The sequence below is a fragment of the Carcharhinus amblyrhynchos genome, chromosome 10, assembly GCF_965287045.1.
Source record: "Carcharhinus amblyrhynchos chromosome 10, sCarAmb.v2.hapA, whole genome shotgun sequence".
Taxonomy (NCBI): Eukaryota; Metazoa; Chordata; class Chondrichthyes; order Carcharhiniformes; family Carcharhinidae; genus Carcharhinus; species Carcharhinus amblyrhynchos.
The window spans coordinates 85,177,103-85,202,492 of NC_137333.1; the positions used below are offsets into that span (position 1 = coordinate 85,177,103).

General features: G+C 41.2%; 1 protein-coding gene across 2 annotated transcripts; it reads right to left on the reverse strand.

The window, feature by feature from the left end:
* Positions 1 to 663: 663 nt before the first annotated feature.
* mrps31 (mitochondrial ribosomal protein S31) lies at positions 664 to 25,390 on the reverse strand. Of its 2 annotated transcripts, none has more exons than XM_080197503.1 (7): positions 25,230 to 25,390; positions 20,992 to 21,291; positions 19,905 to 20,063; positions 10,642 to 10,788; positions 7,449 to 7,525; positions 2,120 to 2,263; positions 664 to 2,002 (listed from the first exon to the last, which is right to left on the reverse strand). In XM_080197503.1, exons 1-7 carry the CDS (start codon positions 25,313 to 25,315, stop codon positions 1,770 to 1,772), a joined length of 1,146 nt encoding a protein of 381 aa, XP_080053629.1. In that variant the 5' UTR covers positions 25,316 to 25,390; the 3' UTR covers positions 664 to 1,769. The 2 variants fall into 2 exon arrangements, with proteins under 2 accessions (XP_080053629.1, XP_080053628.1); XM_080197502.1 differs by having other exon boundaries at positions 20,992 to 21,300; positions 25,230 to 25,389.

The window sequence follows — 25,390 nt, forward strand, 5'->3', positions numbered from 1 at the left end:
TGCTAGAGCTCTGACAGGTCATCAAGCTCAAAACTTTTCTCTCCTCATAGATGCTGTCAGACTTACTGAGATTTTCCAGCATTTTCTGTTTTTGTTTCAGATTTCTGCATCCATAATATTTTGCTTTTATCTAAAGTTAAGAGCAGTTCACCTAGACAGTGTACAATCACAGAGAAAAGTTATATTAACTTGGCATTTTATTTAGCTACACATTATAGTTTATTTTTACAAAGGCATTGCTGGCGTTTTCCATTTTGAAAAAAGTGTCAGCTGTAGAATCATAGAACCTTATAACATTTGGCCTTCATGCTTTTGCCAGATCTTTGAAAGAGTTGTTCAATTTGTCACACTCCCTAAGTTTTTCCCCATAATCTGCAAATTAGTCCTCTTCAAGTACATGTCCAATTACCCATTGCAACTTTATGTGGAATCTGATTTCACACATTCAGGGAGTACGTTCCACATCTCAACACCTTCCAAGTGAAGAAAGTTCAGGTAGGCCTCCTGCTGCTCCTATCTCCTATGTTTCTAAATCTTAATCATGTTCTATTATCAGGATAAGTGGCTGTATCCTGTTGAAAAATTGAGAGCTGAATGTCTTCACGAGACAGTTCACTGCTCAATACTTGGCAAACATCTCTTCGTGAGTAACTGGGCAAAAACTGATTTTGGAAACAAGGTTGAATTCCGTTTAATTATTGTACCTCAATTGTATAGAGAACAGATTAACAGATTATTGTTGAGGTGGCACATAACATCTTGTATTATGTACTGGCTTTTCACAAGGTGAAGGAAATAACAGTATTTACTTATTTTGGAACAATGTAATAGAGATATTGAATTATTACTGTTAAGGCAGTGGATCATTACAGCTTTATACAGTACTTCATAAAAAAGTGAACTCTATAATGCTTAATATGATGAAACAGTCATTTCATATTAATCCAAAACTGATGGGTAAAGCTGTTTCAATTCCTTCTGTATGAATATTGCGCAAGTTCAGATTCACTCATTGTATACTGGTTATTGCTATTGAATACGGTACTTCCTTTTTGTTCTAAATATTCTTGCCAGAAACCAGAACAGAGACTTTCTTCTACCATCTCAAATGGAGGACAATAGTACAAAGTGGACAGCAACTGGAAAAGATAAAAGTATTAAGCTTAGCATTTACAGTTAACTGTTTCACACAGAAGTAACCATTCTTTCCCTATTAACCATAGAATACATTTTGCTTCAAGGCTTCCAATTTTCAAAAGGGATTAAAAACGTCAAATTATGGTAACCTATTTCACAAACATTAATTGTGGTTTAAAAAAAAGTGTTTTTAAAATAGATAAAGCTAGATTCAAACAAAACTGTGACTATAGCTTTTGCAAAGGTACTTCACCGAAGCAATTCAGATCAATAATAAATAAATTAACAACTAGATTTTCTTTGTATTTATTTTTCAATATAAAACAATGTACTTCATTGCCTGCACAACACTCTAGGATGTCCTATGGTTGTAAAACATGAATTTATATAGCAAGTCCTTTCATTTATTTTCAACACCAGGACTACAATGTGAACATTTTGTGTAATTATCTTATATACATTTTTGGATGGAAAACGGTCAGCCTGAAGGGGCAAAGTTATAATAACCAGCTTACAGAATATTCACAGTTACACAAACATTTACACCTGTACAACTGTGCTATAAAAAGTAAAAGATTTCCTGCTGTGCATTTTGTTTACACAGTACCAGCCCTCAATCTGAATGAATCATTTCAGTTGATGTACACTTCACTTTCCTTCAGAATGTCTTCTTTTTCATGGAAATACTGGCGAAACCAATCAATATGTTCGATTTTTTGATGTACGGTTAAGTACGGATTCTTAGATAATCCATTGATCACCAGTTCCATGAAATGACGTATTGGTCCTTGTTCTGGGAATCCATTCAAATGTTTCTCCAGAAATATGTGTTCATGGAATTCCACACGTTCCTCGGCTTCTAGTCCTGAAATATCAACATGAATTTAAAAGTCAATTAGCTACTTGACACAAGCAAAAAAGTATTTACCACTCAAATTCATCTCTAACACTGAGGTGAGCACTTCCTTTAAAAAAACCTTACCAGCCTCATTGTTAACAGGAAACTGCCTGAGTTTTCCTTCTTTTGACCAGCGAATCATCTCTTCAAACCCATTTCGAGGTAACTGTTCAGTGACAGCTGCTATGTGATTGGCCATTTCGGCATCCCATAGTGATGGCAGAGACACTGTTAAAAACGTAAATTCATCAAAATATTATATCGAGGCACAGCACTCAAACATGGAGACATTTAGCAATGAACAACTACCCCATTTATTATGCAACCATTTTAAAAGTTGCAACATTATTTTTAAAAATAGCAAGTTGTTGGGTGGGATTTTATTGCTTTGCTCGTCCTGAAACCGTAAAATCCCGCCCGAGGTCAACTGATCTTCCCATTCCCCATTCCTGTGGCGGGCCGGGCGGTCAAATTTCATCCTTGCATTTTTGCATCTGATTTGTAGGATAATCCAGGGGTGGTAACTGGGGAGTAGATCAGCAGGAGTTCTGTTCCTGTGCTAACAACACAATAGCTAAACAAGCAAACTACAACATTCCTCTTGTTTGGTTTAGTTTTATTTCTCCTGTCATAATTGTTTTTATTGGCTTTTTAAAGATAAATTGTATTGATAATTTTTTCTACAACTTGGACAGCCAGGATTGTAATATTAAATATTGTAGCTTTCAAAAAAAAGCTAAATCATTAATATCCAGAGAGAGGAGCAAAGCTAAACGGTTCCCTAATCGTGAAGCAATCCAACAGTAGTTTGTCCCATAGTATTGCCTCTCTTCTGAAACCATAATCTATTTTTCTTTGCCTCCAGACTTGACCATTGCAATAAAAATAAAATACTGTAGATGCTGGAAACATGAACAAAAAAATGCTGGAAAAACACAGCATCTGTGGAGAGAGAAGAGTTCATGCTTTGAGCCCATCTGATTCGTTCTTCAAAGCTACTGCAAAACTTTCCTAGTCAGCCTATCAACATTCACCCTCCATAAATCTAACAGTTTATCAAACATTCTGTTGCCCATTTCCTCACATCAACCATATGCTCTCTGGACAACATTGGCTCCTAATCCATTAATGCCTCGATTTTAAAATTCTCATTGTTTTGATCACATCCATCCACAATCTCATCCTTGTCTATCTCTGTAACTCCCCCTTTCCCTACAACTATCCAACTTTGACTGCTACTCCATTAGAATGTCTTCGAAGGTGTAGGAGAACAAAATGGTAAAAAAAATTGCAGCGTGCTGCTATGCAGAGGGACCTGGCTGTCCTTGTGCAGGAATCATAAGGAGTTCCTTTTCGTGACTTCGGCTACTACCGGTGGATCATCCATGGCGCTGTTGATGTCAGCCTGGGGAATCCTGTCTATTGCCTCATCGTTGATAGATGACTGTCGGTTGAGGATGGCTTCAAAGTGTTCAGCCCATCTCTGCAGGATCTGAGCCTTCTCTGTAATGAGAGTTGTACCATCTGTACTCAGGAGGGGGGAGCTCCTCGAGAGATTGAGGTCCGCAGAGAGTGTTGAGGGCTTCATAGAACTGTTTCAACTCGTTTCTGACAGCGTATCCCTGTATTTCATCTGCCTTGGCGCTCAGCCAGGCATCCTGCATTTTACGCAGTTTATTCTGGACTGTCCTGCAAGCACTGGTAAAAGTATTTTTCTTGGCAGCTGAAGGTGGGTCATTCTGACAGGCCCGCTGAAGACGGTGCTTTTCAACAAGTACAGCCTGTACCTCCTCATCATTCTCATCGAATCAATCATGCTGCTTGTGGATAGAGGGCCCAAGCATCTTCAGCACGGATGTATGGATAGCATCCCTGAAGCGTTCCCAGTCGTCTTCAGTGCTGCCTGCGAGGTGTAGGTCAGCAAACTTGATTTCTAAGTCTTCAGCCAGTGCTGAAGCTATGCTAGGGTTCTTTAGCTTGGCCGCATTGATTCTTTTCATAACCTTGTTTCCTTGTGGTGGCCTTTTGGGTCTGATGCGGAGTCTCATTTTGGAGACAATGTGCCTGTGTTCTGTCCAGCAGTCAGCATCACACATGGCCTTGGTTACTCTGACATCCTGCCCATCTTTTCCCCTGACAATGACATAGTTGATAAGATGCCAATGCTTAGAGCAGGGGTGCATCCAGGAGATCTTGTTACGGGTACGCAGACGGAAGGTTGTGTTGGTGATGAAGAGGTTGTATGCTGCACAGGTCTTCAGTAAGAGTAGGCCCTCACTGTTACACTTGCCCACTGCATGCCTCTCAATGACTCCCTGCCAGATTGCAGAGTCACACCCTACTCTTGCATTAAAATCGTCAAGCAAGATCAGCTTGTCGGCACTGCTCACTGCTGATAGTAGGGCGTCTAGTTCTTCATAGAACTTGTCTTTCATCTCATCCGGGTTGTTCATTGTGGGGGCATAGGCGCTGATCAGGGTGGCTTGACTTCTGTTCTGTAGCAGAAGCTGTAATGTCATAAGCCGGTCATTCACACTCTTGGGTAGACTATCAAGTTTCTGAACAAGATGACTCCTGATGGCGAATCCAACTCCAGCATCACGACGCTCATTGCCGCCGCGATCGCTCCAGAAAAAAGCGTATCCACCTCCAGTTTCAGTCAACTGACTGATGTTGGGAAGTCGAGTTTCACTCAGGGCTGCAATGTCAATGTTGTATCTTGCACGCTCTCTGGCAACTAAGGCTGTTCTTCTCTCTGGTCTGTCTGCTGTAGGGTTGTCCAAAAGCGTGCACACGTTCCAAGTGCCAATGGTGAGTGGTGACACCTTGTGTTTTATTTTGTTTGTCCGACCGCAAGATGGGATCCCCGCCAGTCCAGGGTGTAGTGAAGCATGCAATGTTTAGGGCACCTTTTCTAGCCCCTTCCTCATTCTACGGAGGTGAGCAGTGCGTTCATGAAGAGGACTGCTCAGTCGCCCAGGTAGACGCCGAGTTCCACTGCTGCTTCGGTTGGCGAAAAACGACCATTAGACCTGAGCCACCTGCGTGCAGATCCATGACTACAGCTCCCATTGTATCCACACCTGCTGCTCCATCGCTCACCCATCGCCACAGGACTTCAAGGATTGAACAGGACGACAACGACGACGATGTCAAAACCAGCGCTTGATTTGGATTAAAGTGAGGGAGAGTTGCGTAGCGTCAGCCTCACTCTCTCTTCCCAATTCCCATCTAGATCCAGAGGCAAGACACGAGTCAAGACGGCTGGAGGTGGGACTAGGCACAACGGATGACCAGGACGTCTTCTGTATTTTGTCCTGCTCTTCGCGTTCCACAACGCTTGCAGAGACCACCTTCTTGACCGTTGGACATTCCATTGGTCTCATCCGCTCAAACCGCCAGACTCTGTCTTCACATGCTGGGATAGACAACTCCCTATCTCACCGAGGGTTGAAACCCGTCGGCTACCCTCACCTAGTTTAGCCAGCTTGTCGAGGCCGTTGCCCAGGGTGTGGCAGCTGTCACATGCAAACAGCTGTAGGGCGCCACAGGTAAGAGCTGAGTGCCAGGTGGGGACAAAAGATGTACAAACCACCCTGAAAGGACGTGATATGTTTCCCACCAAAGGTACTACCCCATCCTGACACCCCATACACTCCTGCAACTGTATAAGGTGCTGATGAGGCCACACCTGGAGTACTGCGTGCAGTTCTGGTCTCCTTACTTGAAAAAGGATATACTGTCACTGGAGTGGGTGCAGAGTAGATTCACTCGGTTGACTCCAGAGTTGAGAGGCTTGGCTTATGAGGAGAGACTGAATAGACTGGGGCTATACTCAATGGAATTCAGAAGAATGAAGGGAAATCTTATAGATACATATGAGATCATGAAGGGAACAGATAAGTTTGAAACAGGAAGGTTGTTTCCACTGGCAGGTGAAACTGGAACTAGGGGGCATAGTTTCAAAATAAGGGGGAGCAGATTTAGGACTGAGTTGAGGAGGAACTTCTTCACCCAAAAGATTGTGAATCTATGGAATTCCCTGCTCAGCGAAGCAGTTGAGGCTACTTCACTGAATGTTTTTAAGGCAAGGATAGATAAATTTTTGAACAGTAAAGGGATTAAGGATTATGGTGCGCAGGCAGTTAAGTGGATCTGAGTCCATGAAAAGATCAGCCATGATCTTACTGAATGGCGGAGCAGGTCGAGGAGCCAAATGGCCTACTCCTGCTCCTAGTTCTAACCCACAGTGAGTCAGCAAAAGCAAATGTGAAGGGCAAGTAAGATTTGGCGTGGGTTAGTGAAAAAGCAGCAGACTTTTGGACAAGCCAGACTGCAAAGTAACGAGGATGGATAGAGTGCTGACAAAGAGGGCTTTGGAATTATCAGGTCTGTAGCGGACAAACTGCTGACACTATCAGCTCTAAGTTTAGGCTATGGCAGAATCCGGTAATATTGCAGAGGAGGAGGAGATGCTATGCGAAATGGAAGATATGGAGTTAGAGTTACAGCTCATGGCTGAACAGGTTTGGTCCAATCTGAGGCAGAGGAAGGGGATGAAATTATTGTCATGGACACATGACAATGGGAAGGAAACATTCCTCTATTTACATTCTCTCAAAAATAAATAGGAATGTCAATCATCTTTACCCATTAGTTGCCATCTGTAGCTAGAAAAAACCTCCCCCGTCTGAAATAAAGTTGTGCTCAAATACTCACAGAAACTAAAACAAAAGGTTAACCTACCACCTGCCAACTATCCTTTAATTTTGAATAACACATTAGTTATGACACGAGGAACTGAAACAAAGATTGACGCAAACACATTGGGCCACTTCACTCAAGTCTCATTTATTCTATAGATAGCATTACAAATGATGAATATGGAAGGCCATATACTTTGGATGCCACGATTGTAAATTTGGTCTGGCTACAGTTCTCCACTGACCGTATAGGCCAGAAATGCAATATTCACATCGCTGCACACACACAGCTATCCTCCCTCCACATGCCACCACCAGAGGTAATCAAACCTCAGGAACAAAGTTAGAAGCAACTAAATCTTGAGCATACACTCTTTTCTGAATTTTGTAGGATGAATCTAGAACACAAGCAGAAGGCTAATTGATGAGAAATTTTTAACTGGGGATAAGAAAGGGCAATTGAGAAATATTTTTTGCCGATGTTTAAGTAGATGCATTTGTCTGAAGTTTTGCTCCAGCAGCTACAAATACTTGCGTTGTAAACAGTTGAAGAGGAGTTGCAACAGTTTCAACAATAACAACATGATTCAGCACAAAGGAACGTGAGGTAGATGGCATCTTGTCATTTAAACTAAAATATTTCATTTTAAATGATGATCAACCATTGCCAAAGTAAATATGGAAGGGAGTACAAGAAAAATACAACTAACCAGTTTCTGGAACATCTTCTGATTCATCAGTGCGTACAGGAAAAATGTTTAACTTCTTCCCAGTATATAGCCCCTTCCTGAGTAGAGGAAGTTATAATGATTTATTCCTTGGTAAGCAAAAGGGATAATGTTGTTTCATACATAAATCAATGCATCTATAAAACCTACTACAATATGGTGTTTATGTTGATTAAGGAAAATGTAGCAAGAGTACTTGTCCAACGAAATTCCCAGCATATTGTCTCAAACACATAACAATGTTGATTCTTAAATTTGCAACCTCTCAAAATTTGCCATCTTAGATCTGCCACTTTTTTCAGTTGCTCAAATGGCAAGAAATTACAGGGAGAAAGGCGATAAACACAAATTCTTTCATATTTTCAACGTATCCCAAAATTCTGATTCTCGGCATCGTCAGTGTCCTTCACAGTCAATCAAGCGGTTTTGAAGGGTGATTGTGCTGTAATGTAGGCAGGTGTAGGTGTTATTTAATGATTTTGGTTGGGGGATAAATGTTTTCCTGGAGAATTAATCCGCTTGCATAAAAATTGTCACGAGATCTTTTGCACCCAATCAAGAAGGTAGGCAGCCTTGGATTCATTTGAAATAACGCTCTCTGCACAGTGCAGGATTCCTTCAGTACTGCAGTGAAAAGCCATCGGAGATCATGTGCTCAGGGTTCTGGACTGAGACTTGAATCCCAGACTTTCTAGCTCAAGAGGCAAGCTGCTACCACTCAGCCTAAATGGTATGACTTTGTTTGTACCCTATCTGAACTACTGCATTTAGGTTTGGGCACTGCACCCCAGGAAAGATATGCTGGGGCAGATTCACCAAAATATCAGAGACGTATGGATGAAATTATGAGATAAGTTTGTGTAAATCTGGCTGCCATTTCCTAAAGTTTAGGGAGTGGTCTAAACTGTGTGTTTAAGGTAATAAAAGGATTCACAGGAGTAAAGGAAACTAGGTCATCCAAGAGTGAAATCAGGAAGCATCGTTTCCACACTAAAACAAACGAAGATCATAGAATCCTAATGCAGAAGAGGCCATTCAGCCTACTGAGTCTGCACCAACCACAATCCCACCCAGGCCCTATCCCCATACCCCATGCATTTAACCTAGCTGGTTCCATGAATGTTCCTGGGGCATTTCAGCAAGGCCAATCCACCTAACCTGCACATCTTTGGACTAAAACATGGAGTTGTTTCCCTGAAAGGGCAAATAAAAATTCTCAAGAGACTGAGGTCAACATATTTTTACTAGGTAAGGATAACAAGAGAAATGAAACAAAGGTAAGTGGTGAGTTTTTTGAAGGGGCAACTAAGAAGATAGGTGAAAGCAGTGCTGTTGAAGTTGTCTACGTGGACTTTAGGAAGGCCCTTGACAAGGTACCACATGTAGATTGTTGCACAGGGTTAAATCTCATGGGACGTATGGATGAAATTGTGAGATAAGTTTGTATAAATCTGGCTGCCATTTCCTAAAGTTTAAGGAGCGGTCTAAACTGTGTGTTTAAGGTAATAAAAGGATTCACAGGAGTAAAGGAAACTAGGTCATCCAAGAGTGAAATCAGGAAGCATCGTTTCCACACTATATGAGGTATCTAAATGGGTACAAAATAGGCTTCTTGACAAAAGCCAGAGGGTGGTTGCAGGTGGTTGTTTTTCCAACTGGAGGCCTGTGACCAGCAATGTGTCTCAGGTATCAGGTGGCGTAGTGACCAAGACTGGTGGCATAGTGAACACTGACAAAACTCATCTCCGATTGCAACGGAATTTTGATCAATTGGGCCAGTGAGTTGATGAATGGCAGATGGAGTTTAATTCAGATAAATGCGAGGTGATGCATTTTGGTAGACTGAACCAACGCAAGACTTACTCAGTTAATGGTAGGGCATTGGGGAGAGTTGGAGAACAAAGAGATCTAGGGGTACAAGTGGAGTCACAGGTAGACAGAGCAGTGAAGAAGGCATTCAGCATGCTTGGTTTCATCGGTCAGAACATTGAATACAGGGGTTGGGACATCTTGTTGAAGTTGTACAAGACACTGGTAAGGCCACACTTGGAACACTGTATACAGTTCAGGTCACCCTATTATAGAAAGGATATTATTAAACTAGAAACAGTGCGGAAGAGATTTACTAGGATGCTATTGGGACTTGGTGGTTTGAGTTATAAGGAGAGGCTGGATAGACTGGGACTTTTTTCTCTGGAGTGTAGAAGGCTGGGGGGGTGATCTTATAGAGGTCTATAAAATAATGAGAGGCACAGATCAGCCAGATAGTCAATATCTTTTCCCAAAGATTGGGGAGTTTAAAACTAGAGAGCATAGGTTTAAGGCAAGAAGAGAAAGATACAAAAGTGTCCAGAGGGGCAATTCTTTCCACACAGAGGGTGTTGAGTGTCTGGAACAAGCTGTCAGAGGTAGTAGTAGAGGCAGACACAATTGTCTTTTAAAAAGCATTTAAAGAGTTACATGGGTAAGACAGGTATAGAGGGATATGGGCCAAATGTGGGCAATTGGGATTAGTTTAGGGGTTTAAAAAAAGGGCAGCATGGACTTGGGCCAAAGGGCCAATGTTTCCATGCTGTAAACCTCTATGACTCTATGGAATTGAGATTACAGGTCAACCATGATTTAACCGAATGGTAGACCATGCTTACCTCTTGTTCCTATCGATTAGCTTCAATAGAGTAGCATTTCAGACCACTTAGAGACAGTGATCTGAAGCCACCCATCCCCAGAAGGTTTCCACAGGACTAAGTGGACGGCATTTATGTGTTAAGCAGCAAGAGCGATACCACTGTAAATTTGATAACTTGATCCAGAAATAGCATGGTATTTAATTTCCATCTCATCCCTGCTCTGCGCATACTTCCCTCCACCCCATTCCACCCATACTCTCTCCTGACTCATTTTCTGGGCATTAGAAGGAAAAGCTCTCTGTGGGATCATCACTTCCACAGAACTATCCAAAATAGATGTTTGGATGGTATTTGGAAAAGTGTTTACTTCAATTGTTTACAAGTTATAAAAAAACTATTAGAAATAATTACATAGGAATCTGCAGGTAAGCTTGTAACTTGTAGCTAACTTAAACAGCACAATTCCCTTTTTAAAATAAAAAACATTTCCCTCAACTATCTCTATCGCCTTCAGTTACACATCTCACAAAGATCAATCACATTACCTCGTCCTCATTGCATTCAATTCACTAGTGACACCACGGTCAGGAACATATCCTTGCCCATCATCATCAAAGCGGATTTGATTAGAGGATCTTGACCCAGCCCGTGCCCCAGGACGCTTCCCGATCTTCATGTCCGCAATAATATCACTGAAATCAACAAAGTTCAAACACAATTTTTACACAGTGCTTCAGCAAATCCACAAAAGCTAGCGCTCCATTTGATTAGATCAGCACGCCTACAGACTGCAATTAGAGTGTTTGGGTTTTAGAAATGGAAATTACACAATTCTTGCAAGTAATTAACAAATAGGGTCAACAGAAAGAGTTAAGCAGCTTTACCACTAATCCCAAGGAAATCAATTTACTATTTCCACAGAATTTACCTAATTCCAAGATTCAAACAAACAGGAAAACAAACAAATTGAACTGGTTGCTAGAACTCCGTGTCACTGCTTACAAAAAAACACACATTGCCAAAGGAACCTTTGCTCTCTAGTTCTCTAGTTTAAAGTTTATTTATTAGTGTCAGAGGTAGGCTTACGTTAACAGTGCAATGAAGTTACTGTGAAAATCCCCAAGTTGCCACACTCCGGCACCTGTTCGGGAACTAAGGGAGATTTTAGCATGGCCAATGCACCTAACCTGTACGTCTTTTGCACTGTGGGAGGAAACCCATGCACACATGGGGAGGATGTACAAACTCCATACAGACAGTGAATTGAACCCAGGCGCTGTGAAACAGCAGTGTTAACTACTGTGCCAGACTATGGAAATAAACTCTTGGGTTTTATATAACAGATTAAAGAAAAATAAATACGAGGGAAAGTCAAAAGCACGTCGAGTCTTTTTTTTAAATTGTGATGATGCATACAAGTGGCAGAATGAAGTGTGTTAACATGCAACTGTACTGTGCTTCTAAACAAGTGTAAAATTCGCCAAACATTTCTAGATAAAGGTAGTGAAATTCTATTTAATAGCTTGTTAACAAATTAAGCAATAGTGAATGCAATCATTACAGTTCCTTGTTGTAGAAAATTTGCTTTCTGGTCAGATTACTGCTGCAAAGTCTCTCAAAAGGCTGTAATGAGTTTGCCTCCTGGGAACTGATATTCAGAAGGTATTATGTATTTCCTCTGTCTTGCTTTTGCAGCTCAGTTGAAACTATAGTGCTTTTTCATTTTTTTAAAAAAAGGTGCTTTTTTTCGGTGAGATGTTAAACTAAGGCTCAGCCTATCTTCTGAGATGGATGTACAAGTTCTTTATTTTGAAGAACAGCAGGGAGTTACCCCATTTCCTAACCAACATTTATCCTTCGATCAACATTACAAAAAACATTATCTGGTTGCTGCTGTATTGCTTTTTGTGGGGGCTTTCAGCTTGAAAACTGGCAGCCTGGTTCCTAGATTATGTAGTTTATAAAATTATATTTTGGGATGGTAGCTTTAAATTTAGGGAAAAAAAATGAAGTCTGCCTGACACTAAGTCGTGGTTCAATTGTTAGCGATCAAAGGAAGGCTTAGATTGTTTTACAGGGAAGAAGATGAAAAGTAATTACACTTGAAGACGATGGCATCAGTAAGCCCCGAGTCTTCCAAAGTTCTATAAAGGTGTTAATCGAATTTAAACAGCTGTGCTGAAGACTGTCCATTTACTTTCGAAATGAAAAAAAGTTGGGATCAAAGATAGCAAATTAGCATTTCTATCTATGTGCAAGGTTAATGTGCTTCACGTTGCAAAGGGGAAGGTGGTACAGGAACCCACTTTTGAGATCAGGCTACAGGCTTCCTACAAATTACTTAATATCACAGACAGAAGAAATTTGTGTGGTCAGCAGAGCAAAGCCTAATACAAAAACAAAATACCACAGATGTTGCAAATCTGAAATAAGATCAACAGGAAATATGTATTAATCTGAAACTGTAAAATAGTATAGTTAGCAAAAGGTTTGTCAGCATTTTATCTGACTAGATATTCCTTCGTTCAGCTATTTCAATCCTTAACGCTACTGGATTTTTATAGGCTGTCAATAATAATTCCACATGTAAATTAACCAATCACAGAAATCACTGTATCTTTAATTTGCAGAGAGGGGCCCTTCAGCCCATTGAATATGCACTGCTCGCTGAAAGAACATTCTACCTAGACCCACTCCCCTGCTTTATCCCTGTAGCCTTGCACATTCCACCTTTTCAGGTGGCAATCCAGTTTCCTTTTGGCTACCTCAATCCAACCTGCCTTCACTACCCTCTCAAAATTCGTTCCAGATTCAAACCACCCTCTGGGTGAAAGTATATTTCCTGACATCACTTTCACTCCTTTAGCCAATTATTTTGAACCTGTGCGTTCTAGTTCTTGATGCTCTCGAGGGGGAACTGTTTATCATTATTTATCCTATCCAGTGTCCTCATGATCTTGAGTACCTCTATCAAGTCTCCTCCCAGTTTTCTTTTCTCCAAGAAAACAGTCTCAGCCTCTCCACTTCATCAGTTCTTTATCCCTAGAATTATTCTTGTGAATCTCCTCTGTACTCTCTCCAATTTCTTCATATCCTTCCTCAAGTATGGTGCCCAGAACTGGACGCAGTACACCAGATGAGGCCTAACTAATGTTCTATACAAGTTCAACAGGACTTCTTTACTCTTGTACTCAATGCTTCTATTAATAAAGCCTAAGCCACTATATGCTTTATTAACTTCTCTCTCAACGTGCCCTGCCAACTTCAATAACTTATGTACACATACACCTGCACCGCCTTTAGAGTTTCTCCCTTTATTTTATGTTGTCTCTCCATAAATAATAATTTCCTAAAGATGTTGAAATATTTTGATCATCTTGATGTTTATCTAATTCAAGGCTAACTGCAGCATAATAGGAGCTTATCTCCAATTTTGAGAAATAAAACTTTTAAAACATTTATGTTTACCAAAGCCAACCACATGAACTATTCATTAGTATCAGTCTGGAGTGTTCTTGTAGAGCAACAACAGTGGAGAACATTGATTTAAGTGTCAGCCTTGGTTCTACTGGCTCAGACCTAAGTCAGTAGGTTGTAGGTGCAAGTCCTACATAAGGTCTTTATATTCTCTGTGGCTGGCACCGCATTGCAGGGCTGATTGCTGCCTTTCCCTACTTAGAAAGAACAAACCTTAAAAGTAACCTATTGGCTAGGAAGCACTTTAGGATATCCACAGTTCTTAAATGCAGTTCATTCTTCTTTATGATTCGGACAGATCAGCAAGTCTGGGAGAGTATTATTTACACAGCTGCATTTTATAGAAGAGAATCACAGAATCCCTACAGTGCAGAAGGCCATTTGACCCATCGAGACCACACCAACTCTCCAATAGACCATCCTACCCAGAACCTATTTCCATAACCCCACATATTTACCCCGTTAATCTCCTTAACCTACACATCTTTGGATACAAAGGGCAATTTAGCACAGCCAATCCACCTAACCTGCACATCTTTGAACTTTGGGAGGAAACTGGAACACCCAGGAGGGAACTCACGTAGACACGGGAGAACGTGCAAACTTCACACAGTCGGTTTGGAATCAACCTGGGTTTTCGGGCACTGTGAGGCAGCAGAGCTAACCACTGTGCCAACATCCCACCCATTGTCCTTCTTTGAACTTTAATTGGCTTTCCTTAATAAGAGCGATTTGATAGTTAGCGTCCAAGTTGCAACTTTGAACCATCTCAAGAACTTCGGAACCCTGGAACTATATTCATGCCAGGAAATCTGAAACCTCAGCCACTAATTGTTTCCCAGGGTTCCATTCTTCTGCGCTGGTTCACAGACCGGACTGCAATTCCTAACCATTGATCTTGCTATTTATTTTAGAACCTTGCTACTGTGTGCTGCTTCATTGAGTCACCATAATGATTCAAGGAAAAAGACCCTTTTGGGAAAAATAAGCTAAATTCAATTGAGGGCAAGACATTCTTCAATGGAAGAGTACTGTTAACAAAAACCATTCGGTGAACTTTTCTTCCCTTTTACAAAGAAAAATCTAACAGTTACAATGGTGAAACAGGTGGTTCAGCACAAGCAGAATGTCAATAAACTGCTCCTCATCATAGACCTCACTGGTACCCTTAAGATCACTGATGGAAATTGCTGCCATGTGAAAGTTTGATTTATAATTTTAGAAATGGCAAGAATGTCTTTTTCATTATCTTTCATCATGTAAGAGAGTGCAAAATATTACACCAATAAAAGAATAGCTCTCTGAAAATTTTTTTTGGGTAAGTGAAAGGCCTAGTACATTGCCAGAGGTTGCTTCTGGATGTACTGACCTCCAGAGGGGGGAAAAAAACTCTGTTCTTTAGAAGTCTTTCAGGCCAGATGTACTCATTTACTCTGTTGCATCATTTTAAGACACTGCAATCTGGCTTGACTAGGATTAGCAAGCTCATTGTTGTTTTCAAGTGTACTATTGGCGACAGATGGTCAAACGAATCAGGTCATAGCATTACATTGTGCAGGGCTCATAACTGATCTTCAAATAAACCATCAGTAACTTGCTGGCGATTGCATCTAAGGTATGTCAAATGAAACCCTACTTTAATAAAGTAATCTGAACCACTATAAATAAAGCTAAAAGCAGCTAGTTGTTTTATGTAACTTTGCATTAGTTTTAATTTGTCTTCAAATCATCCCTTAGCACAGTGGTTGGAATGCTGCCTCATAACACCGGGGACCTAGATTCGATTTCTGGCTAGGGCCACTATCTATGCAGAGTCTCCAGGTTCTCGCCATTTCAGTGTGGGTTTCCTCCGCATGCTTTGGTTTCTTCCCACAGTCCAAAAGACTGCTGGTTAGGTGCATGGCCATAGTAAATTCTCCCTCAGCGTACCCAAACAGGAGTGTGGTGACTCAGGGATTTCCACAGTAACTTCACTGCAGTGTTAATGTAAGCCTAGAATCAGAATCCCTACAGTGCCGAAGGCGGCCATTTGACTCATTGAGTCTGCACTGACCACAATCCCACCCAGACCCTATTCCCATAACCCCATACTTCCCTGGCACTAGGGCTATTTAGTATGGCCAATCAACTGAACCCGCACATCTTCAGGCTGTGGGAGGAAACTGGAGCACCCTATTTGTGACAGTAATAAATAAAATAAAAATAAATCTGGTCTGATCTTAGTGAAAATCAACACTGAATTCCACCTCTGTAGAATTTGTCAAACTTGACAAATTTGTCATATTGAAACAAACTTTGATTCCAATCATTGACAGTTCGCACAAGTGATTATTACATCTGATCTAAAAGTTATTATGCAATATTTATTTATATCATTTCAGAATTTGTCACAACTCTTGACTTTTAGTAAAAACAAATTGGAGTTACTCAGTTATTACCCACTTGCAATAAATCATATTTGGTACAATTTAGAGACATATAATAATTATCCGAAAATCCTGTATAAAACCACATTTCAGTGGTGACACCCATTCTCTCTGCAGAATACACAATGCCTATATACAGAGTACACCACCTTATTCCTCTATTGTTTGTAATTATAGCAACTGAAAGTTTAAAAGAAAAACAATTGTAATTCAGCCTTTAGGGAAACAGACAGCAGAAAAAGTCTGAAAATGTCAGAGTTGCTACAACGGACAATTCATGTCAAGGATATTGCAACATTTTACTTCATTCTCAGCAAGCAGGTTTAAATATTTCTCCTGGCAACAGATCAGCTTCACTCAAATTTTCATTAAAAAAAATCCTCTGGGGCAATCACCATTCATAATGAAAAGTTGCTAAACTTCAGCAAGCCTAAACATTTCGCAAATAGTAGTATTCTTCCTAATATTAAAAACCATAATTTATCTCAAAACTCTCAGGTCCCTCTGGACGCAGCTTGTCAATCGGATATACAAGTAGACACACAGAGATAGAATCACAGAATTTCTATTGTGCAGAAGGAAGCCATTCGCCCATTGAATCTGCACCGGCAACAATCCCACCCAGGTCCTATTCCTGTAACCCCACATATTTACCCTGCTAGTCCCCTGCCATTAAGGGACAATTTAGCATGGCCAGTCAATTTAACCCACATATCTTTGGAGTGTAGGGGGAAACCAGAGCACCTGGAGGAAACCCACACCGATGCAGGGAGAACACAGACAATCACAAAAGGCTGAAATTGAACGTGGGTCACTGGCGTTGTGAGGCAGCAGCGGAGGTCAAAGCTAAAATCAAGTCCTGAGGACTTGGCCGCAGTGACTTAAAAAGTTCACTTGCACAATACTCGAGGTCAGTGAATGTATCTTCAAATACCATAATCCCACAAACTGTACCAAAGCCTCAGCCACTGCTAAAATCACCATATTCCCATCACTCACCTACCAATAAACTCTTGAACATGAGGACTTGTATCTAAAATACATATGCTTCAGCTCACTTTTTCCTCATCATTGTTGCAAGTCTCACACCAACATCTCAAAGCTTACTTCCAGCTATTCAACCATGACAACCACGTCAGACAAACTGATTGCACAACACTCACTGATGTTCCCTGCTCTCTTGCAAGTCAAGGCAGTGCACAATTGGAGCTAACTGTACAAAACAGTGGCAGACGGGATGGTAAAGCTTTGGCCCAAAGTGTTGATTAACTCCATTTGCACAATTATGGATCCTACCACAGTGCAGAATCTAATATATTACTGCACAAACATGAGTCACTCAACATCTGAGTGCTGCATGAAAGATCAGAATGCTGCCGTCATGGCTGTGGATTCATGTTCAAGGGGACGTGGAGGCTATCAGTGCAGTCCAGTCTTCCAACAGATAAGTAGGATTACTGAGATGCCATACCGTTGGAGCGGCATAGCTTTATGTAGCACAAACCTGCTGTCTTGTCTCAGGAAGACAGCATTCTCTCTCCCACCCTGCCCCACTTCTTCAGTGATCTTGCAGTGGTCTGTCAGCCAGGCAGATCAAACTGTTATTGCCAAGGTGAGATGATGCAGTCCACAGCCCACAGATGTTAGATGTCTCTTCCCAAGGCTATTTGCAGCTTTCACACTGAAATTTGGTTGCTTTCCAAGTATTTCCCAGGAAGACAGGGACAGATGTATGAAAAACAGACACTAAAAGAGTATGCCAGAATGAACAGTTTAAAATTGCATGCAATATTATATGATTTCATTCATAAATTTGACTTGGAATGTTTATTTTGTATGGCTTTTATTTTTGTACTGCGACCAAGCCAATAACGTTACATGTAAGCTTTGGAGAAAGTGCAAAGAAGGTTTACCAAGATGTTGCCTGGTCTTGATGGTGTTGACTATGAGGAGAGGTTGAATAAACTAAGATTGTTTCCACTGGAAAGCAAGAAGCTGAGGAGAGACTTGACAGAGGTCTGCAAAGTTATGAAAGACACAGACAGGGTGGAAAGCCAGAGGCTTTTTCTAGGGTGGAAGTGTCAATTACAAAGGAGCTGATGGGGAAAAGCTTAAGGGACATGTGCAAGGGAAATTTTTCACAGAGTAGTGGGTGCCTGGAATGTGCTGCCAGTATTAGTGGAAACAGACGCATTGGCAACATTTAAGAGGCTTCTGGATGGGTACTTGAATGGAGAGGGAACAGATGGATACAGTCCAAATAAGGGCAGAAAGTTTTTTTTAGAGCACCATGATCGACAGAGCAGGTACTAAAATTCATCAGTGCTGGTTATGAAGCCATCACCTTCACAACCACTATCAATGTGGTTCTTTCCATACTCCACAGTTCAAGTTGTGGCTGCAACATGTGGGCAAACCTCTCTAACTTTTTATTCTTTTTGTTTACTTCCAAAGTGGAACACACCCCCCCCCCACCAAAGGCACAACTAAGGACGCATGTAGATGGTCAGCAGGCGGAGGGGGAGTGCGTGCGTGGGGAGGGCAGTCAGGGTGGGTCAGTGCTATAGTTATCCTGACACTAAGTGGATTTAATTCTAACCTTTTCTGAGTAACACAATTGGAACTGAGGTTTGTGATTTTAAATTGCAATTTTCAGATGGTTCATGGTGCAGGGCAATCACCCATCAGCAATTTGAACTTGCAATGCAGTCCTCACCTGGAAGCTCTGAGGTGTGGTTTCCCAGTGCTACTTCGGGGGACCCTACCAGATTTACTGCCCCAGAGCTGGGAAACTTACAGGTCTGCTTTTGCTTTCCATGTTTCTTATCTTAGTCTTTTCTCTTCAGACACAATTCACAAAAACATAAGAAATCTGTACTTGTACAATGATTAAGCCCATCTTGGTCTAAATTTCCAATATCTTTTACAGAAACTATGCACTGCTAACCAGTGAGTACGCTTTAATCCCTGGAAACAATTTCAGGTTTATTCTTGCCTCTATACATAATTTTAAATCTAGACTTAATAAGAATGTTAGCACTATCTTTTATTTTCTTTGTTGTAAAAAATAATTTTCTTCCTTTCATTGCTGACAAAAGCTCTCAAATTCAGCGGGAAATAGAACAGAACTTGAAACTACTTTAGCTACACGCTCTGGGTGCTTTAAAAGTTATGATGTGGGTATGCCGGCGTTGGACTGGCGTAAACACAGTAAAAAGTCTGACAACACCAGGTTTTAGTCCAACCTATTTATTTGATAATATACTCACAAGCTTTCGGGTTAGCCCCTTCGTCAGGTGAATGGAGAGTTAACATGTTAGTTGCTTTCAGACAAAGATACATAACTAGAAAGAGGGAAACACGTAAACTTGTGACCTACACAAATAGCTCTAAATTAAACAAAAAGGATGGCTACTTCACAATTACTACTTCATTTTGAGCTTTACTTACAAATCAAAATTAAAAAGTCAATCAGGACTTTTATTCAACACTTGATCCTTAAAAATCCAATTGTAGAAATTAGACATTCGTACAAAGCAGTAAAAAAAAATCCTGTGTTTCAATAGTCAATGCAACAGAGTAGTAGAAATCAATCCTCCACCCATAATTTCCAACCAGTCCAAATTCTTGGGTGTGACTTGATTTTATGCTTTCCCACACATTGGGAAGAATTTGTTTTCTTATAAATGGGAAGCCAGAGGCCACACTATCTTGTAGCTAATTTAAAATTGTATTTAGAGAAACCTGGAAGCAGCAGTTTTGTTCACTCTCTCTAATGGGATACAGTGAGGGCGTGTAAAAGGGTTGCGCCAAGTGAGGATATAATTATTAAAATAAGCCTTTAATTCAGCACAAATGACACAGGCTATTTACAAGTTATGTAGCGAGGTGCACCACTAACTTACCCAATGTTGCTGGCGTCTCCATTTTTCTGGGCTTCAGTTTCCAACTCATGCTTCCTGAGCTGTTTAAGCAGTTCTGACTCAATCTGTCTCTTTTTCTGGGGTATGGAAGATGCAACAGCTGAAGCTGCTGCAATAAGGTCTGGATTTAATGTCTCCTTGCTAACAGAAATGAAAAAGAAATAGTCCAAAGAAAACTTGATTAGCAATGATTAGGTTTTGGGAAGACCAGAAAAATACAACATTGCACCTTTAGTACAAATCGCTTGCCTTGACATATTTGATCCCTGATCTCATCTGGGAGAGCAGCTGAAGTACTACATTCAGCCTCAACATCCCAAAACGGGAGGGAGCATCAGCTAGGATTCCTGCCTCCTTACTGATCGTTATCCAGTCACCTTTGTAGAAAGGGCACATGCAACTATCATTGCATATTGCACAAGGTTAGGTGTGGTCGAGATATCCACAATTGCTGCTAGCCTGCCAAAATTTTGCCTAGGTTTACAGTCAGGTGAGGTACTGTAACAATGACTACAGCTTTTATTGCAATGCAGTGCCAATGTATAGCACTTTTCCCAAGAGATAAATTTGGGAGCAGTAATACATGAATAGATTTTATTTTGATTAATGAAACTTCAGATTATAACCATTCCTGCATCTAGTTATATTTATATATGCTGAAAGGTTTAACATAGTATTATGGCTTCAGGAATCTCTACGCCTAATATCAACCTATTGACCTTACGATTAGAGTACTGCTCCAGACAAACAAATACATTCACTTTATACAAGTAATTTCAAGTTTCAGCTTTGAAACATTTGTTAGTCATTGTTTCATTGTACAAGACTGGGGAGTTGATTAGCTTGGTTAGCTAGATGCTGGTTCGTGATGCACAGCAAAGCCAAAATTGTGGGTTCAGTTCCTGTACTGGCTGAGGTTATTCATGAAGGTCTGCCCTCTCAGGTTAAACCACTACCGGTGATTTTGAGGGGGGAGAGCAATCTATGGTCATCTGGGTCAATGGTGACTTTATACAATACTATTCATTCCATTGTTATTTGAGAATTTCTAAGATTAATCATCCTTTACCATTGGCTGATGTCTTCAGTGGCTTTCCGAAACATGCTGGTTGCACTCTCTATGCTTTCAGGCTGAATCTTTGTTTGATTCTTTAAACGCTGGGTTTGCAAGGCCTGGAATCTTTTCTTTGTACTGACTTCTACTTTCATACCACCAATTAGGTTCAACAAGTCATTCTTCCCCGATGCAGCAGCCTTCTTTTCTTCTGAATCTTTCTGCTGGCCAGGGGGATCAAAATGCTTTGATTCATCATCCTTACAGAGTACGACAGAACCAGTGAAGATATGCCTTTGTCCAGTTCCATTCAGCCTACAGAAACTGAAGGACACAATATAACCACAACCATTATTATTAATGCACAGCAGATTCCTTTCCTTTTTGTGATCCCATCTTACAATTCTTCTTCCTTCCTGTCACTCCACCCCACCACAAAACACAGTTTAAAAAAATTCACTGCATTACTTCCAAATAGAGTTCTATTAATTGTAAAAGAAATTGAATGTCAAAAGAAAGGAAGTGCAGCAAATCTATCAACTAACCAAGTGCTAGTCTCGCTGCCTCAGAAAAACAGCCAGCATAATCAAGACCCTCAGGCATTCTCTCTTCTATCTTCTTCCATTAGGAAAAAGATACAAAAATCTAAGGTCATGTACCAACCAACTCAAGAACAGTTTCTTCCCTGCTGCCATCAGACTTTTGAATTGACCTACCTTACATTAAGTTGATCTTTCTCTACACCCTAGTTGTGACTATAACACTACATTCCATACCCTCTCCTTTCCTTCTCTATGCTTTGTCTGTTTAGCGCATAAGAAACAATACTTTTCACTGCAAAGCAATACAAGTGACAATAATAAATCAAATCAAAATCAAAGGTGCCAATTTTTTAGATTAATGTTAGACATTGTTCTCCCTGTGTCTGTGTGGGTTTCCTCCGGGTGCTCCAGTTTCCTCCCACAGTCCAAAGATGTGCGGGTTAGGTGGATTCGCATATTAAATTTCCCCTTAGTGTCCCAGGATGCGTAGGTTAGAGGGATCAGCAGGTAATATGTAGGAAAATGGGGATAGGGCCTGGGTGGGATTGTGGCCAGTGCAGACTCGATGGGCCGAATGGCCTATTTTTGCACTGTAGGGTTTCTATGTAAATTCTATGGTAAAAACTCTTCCCATCAGCTGTTGTAAAAGTACTAGGGAACACAAATCTAAGATTTTCGGCAAAAGATGGAGGGGTAATGCCAGGAAGAACACAATTGCTGCCCACAAGGGTGGTGGAAATGGAAAAATCGATAATTTCAAAAGGATATTACATGGGCACTTGAAGGAAATAAACTTAAGAGGGCTAAGGGCAACAAACAGGAGAATGGGACTAACTGGCCTGCTCTGCCTAGAGCTCAGTAAGAAGTCTCACAACACCAGGTTAAAGTCCAACAGGTTTATTTGGTAGCAAAATCCACTAGCTTTCACAGCGTTGCTCCTTCATCAGGGAAGCGGAAGTTCTGTCAATAGGAGATTGCCTAGAGCTGTCATGGGACGGGATTTTCCAGCCACACTCACCCCAAGGTTGGAAAAGCCCGCCGGAGGTCAACTAACTTTTGCATGGCCCCCTATAATTCCTGCGGTGAGCAGGATGGGAAAATTCCACCCTCAAACTCAATAGGATGAACAGTCTCCTTCTGTGCTGTAAATGACTCTAAGAATCAAAGTCCCTCTAAACGACAATTGAAAACGTCATAATGATGATAAAAATGGCTGAACTTGAGGATGTGTATCAGATTTGTTACTTTAGCACAGTAAGGATTAGAAGGTTGTTAAAAACCCATTAATCCAGACAGATATTCCAGTGAAATGGGGGGAGAGTAATGATGCATTGCTAAAAGCCTGACAGTTCACGCAACATCAGACCAAGTTTTCTGTTCTGTGGTTCAGTTGGATATTGAGACTCTGTGGCACTGTGGTGGTATATTGGTTAGCATTACTGCCATGCAGTGCCAGGGACCTGGGTTCAATTCCTGACTTGGGTCTCTGTCTGTGCCGAGATTGCACCTTCTCATGTCTGCGTGGGTTTCCTCCAGATGCTTCAGTTTCCTCCTACAATGCATTGGCAATGCTAAATTCTCCCTCAGTGAACCCAGATGCTGGAATATGACGACTAGGGAATTTTTATTTTATTGCAGTGTTAATGTAAGCCTACTTATGATACGAATAACAAATAAACCATACTAAACTAAGATTGTTCGTCCCATCGAAGTCTGTCAATCTACCCTGAATTCATCCCTTCCTCATCTGTTACTTCTAAGTTTCTTCCCAAATCTTGCAAAAATAAAATCAGTGATGTTAATGGCTCTCCGACTCTTAAATCTCACTTTTCAACAGATGTTAACAATTCCCTTTTAAAGGTGCCAATTCTTAGTTGTGCTCAAGATGTGAATGACCTTGGTAAGGTTGTATTTATTACCCATCCCAAGTTGCTGTGAGAAGGCAGTAATGGGCCTTGCTGAACTGTTGCTGCCCATGTAATGAAAGTGTTCGTACAAATGTGTTAAAATTTCAGAATACAATAATAACTTGCATTTCTCCGTCACAAAATGGCACACAGCATTTCACCACACTGACAAAATTTTGACACCAAGCCACAAATGGGAGATATTACGACAGATAAGGTAGGCTTTAAACAGTGTCTTTAAAAAGTGAAAGTGGAAGAGAGGCAGAAGTATTTAGGCAGAGAATTTCACAGCTTAAGGCCAAGGCAGCTGAAGATACAGTCATCAATGCTGGGCAAAAAAAACTGGAGATGCACAAAAGGCCAAAATCAGACATATGCAGAGTTCCTAAAAGGTCGCAGGAGGTTACAGATAAGTAAAACAGAAACAGAGTGATGTGAAAATAGAGAATTTTAAATCTGAGGTGGCATTGGACTGAAAGTCAATGCAAATCAGTAAGCACAAGGGCATGGATGAACGGTGCATGGTATGGTATGATTTAGGAGAGGAGTAGCAGAGTTTCAAAATGAGCTGAAGTTTTCAGAGTGCAAGAATAAAGGCCCACCAGGAGACAATTAAAATAGTTGAGTCTGGAGGTAGCAAAGCATGGATGATGGCTTCAGCTGATCTTTAAAAATATATATTTATTCATAGGATGCAAGTGTCACTGGCAAAGCCAATGTTTGTTACTCATCGGCCACTGCTCTTAAAAAAGGTGGTGATACCACTTTTTCGAACTGCTGCAGTCCACATGATGTCAGTACATCCGTAGGGAGAGCATTCCAGATTTTCACCTGATGGGCTAAGACATTATGGAGGTGGAGGGAGGCAATCTTGGTGATTGAGAGGATACAGGATAAAATTGCCCAAACATGTGCAGATTAGGTGGATTAGCCATGTTAAATTGCCACAATGTGTAGATTAGGGGGATTAGTGGGGTAAATGCATGGGGTTTCAGGGATAGGCAGAGGCAGGGAAAGAGTGTTGGACCTGGGTAAAACATTCTGTCAGAATGTGCAAACTTGATGGCCAAATGGCCTCCTTCAGCACTGTGGGGATTTTATGATATGATAGTACAAGGAGATTGCGGTCCAGCCTCAAACAGTAGCCTGGGTGTGGGATGGAATCAATGGATAGGTGAGCAGTAACAATGAAGAAATGGCAATATATGTCCAATGGTTTCAAGTAGTGTTCCTAACATTGCTGCTTTTATTCTTTACAACGGTAGTGCTAAGATAAAGGAACTGTGAGGCAGCATTTGGGCCTGGTGGTTAGCACTGCTGCCTCACAGAACCAAGGACCCTGGTTCAATTCCAGCCTTGGGTCACTTTCTGTGTGCAATCTGCACATTCTCAATATGTCTGCATGGGTTTCCTCCCATAGTCTGAAAGGCGCGCTGGTTAGGTGCACTGGCCATGCTAAATCCTCCCTCAGTGTACCTGAACAGGCGACCAGGGGATGTAGACCTTTGTGCACTGGAGTGGGATTTGAACACACAAACTTCTGAGCCAGGTGAGAAGGTTCCCATTGAGCAACAGGTGGACAATTAGGTTGGGATTTTCAAATTGCTAGTCATCAATCAACCCTCTTAATCACATTCTAATTTAATGTTGTTTAAGTTTCCAAAAAGGAAGTGAGGTAGATATTCAAATATTTATTCCTCAAAGTCCTGCTTTGGTTCGTTCAGGGGACATTAACATATGAACGGTACGTGTGCAAGCTTCCAAACATCAGATAACCACTGAACAATCTCCCTCCTCTCCTCACCTGCAGCCCTGTCTCCGCACCGCCACCAACTTCCCGGGACGGATAACCCGGCCTCTCAGCAGCACTGCCACCGCCGCCCGCTGCATCTCAGAGCGAGGAGCCCAAATCCCAGGCCGCACGCACCCGGACTCACTGCTGGTGACACCGCCGCCTTCCACCCG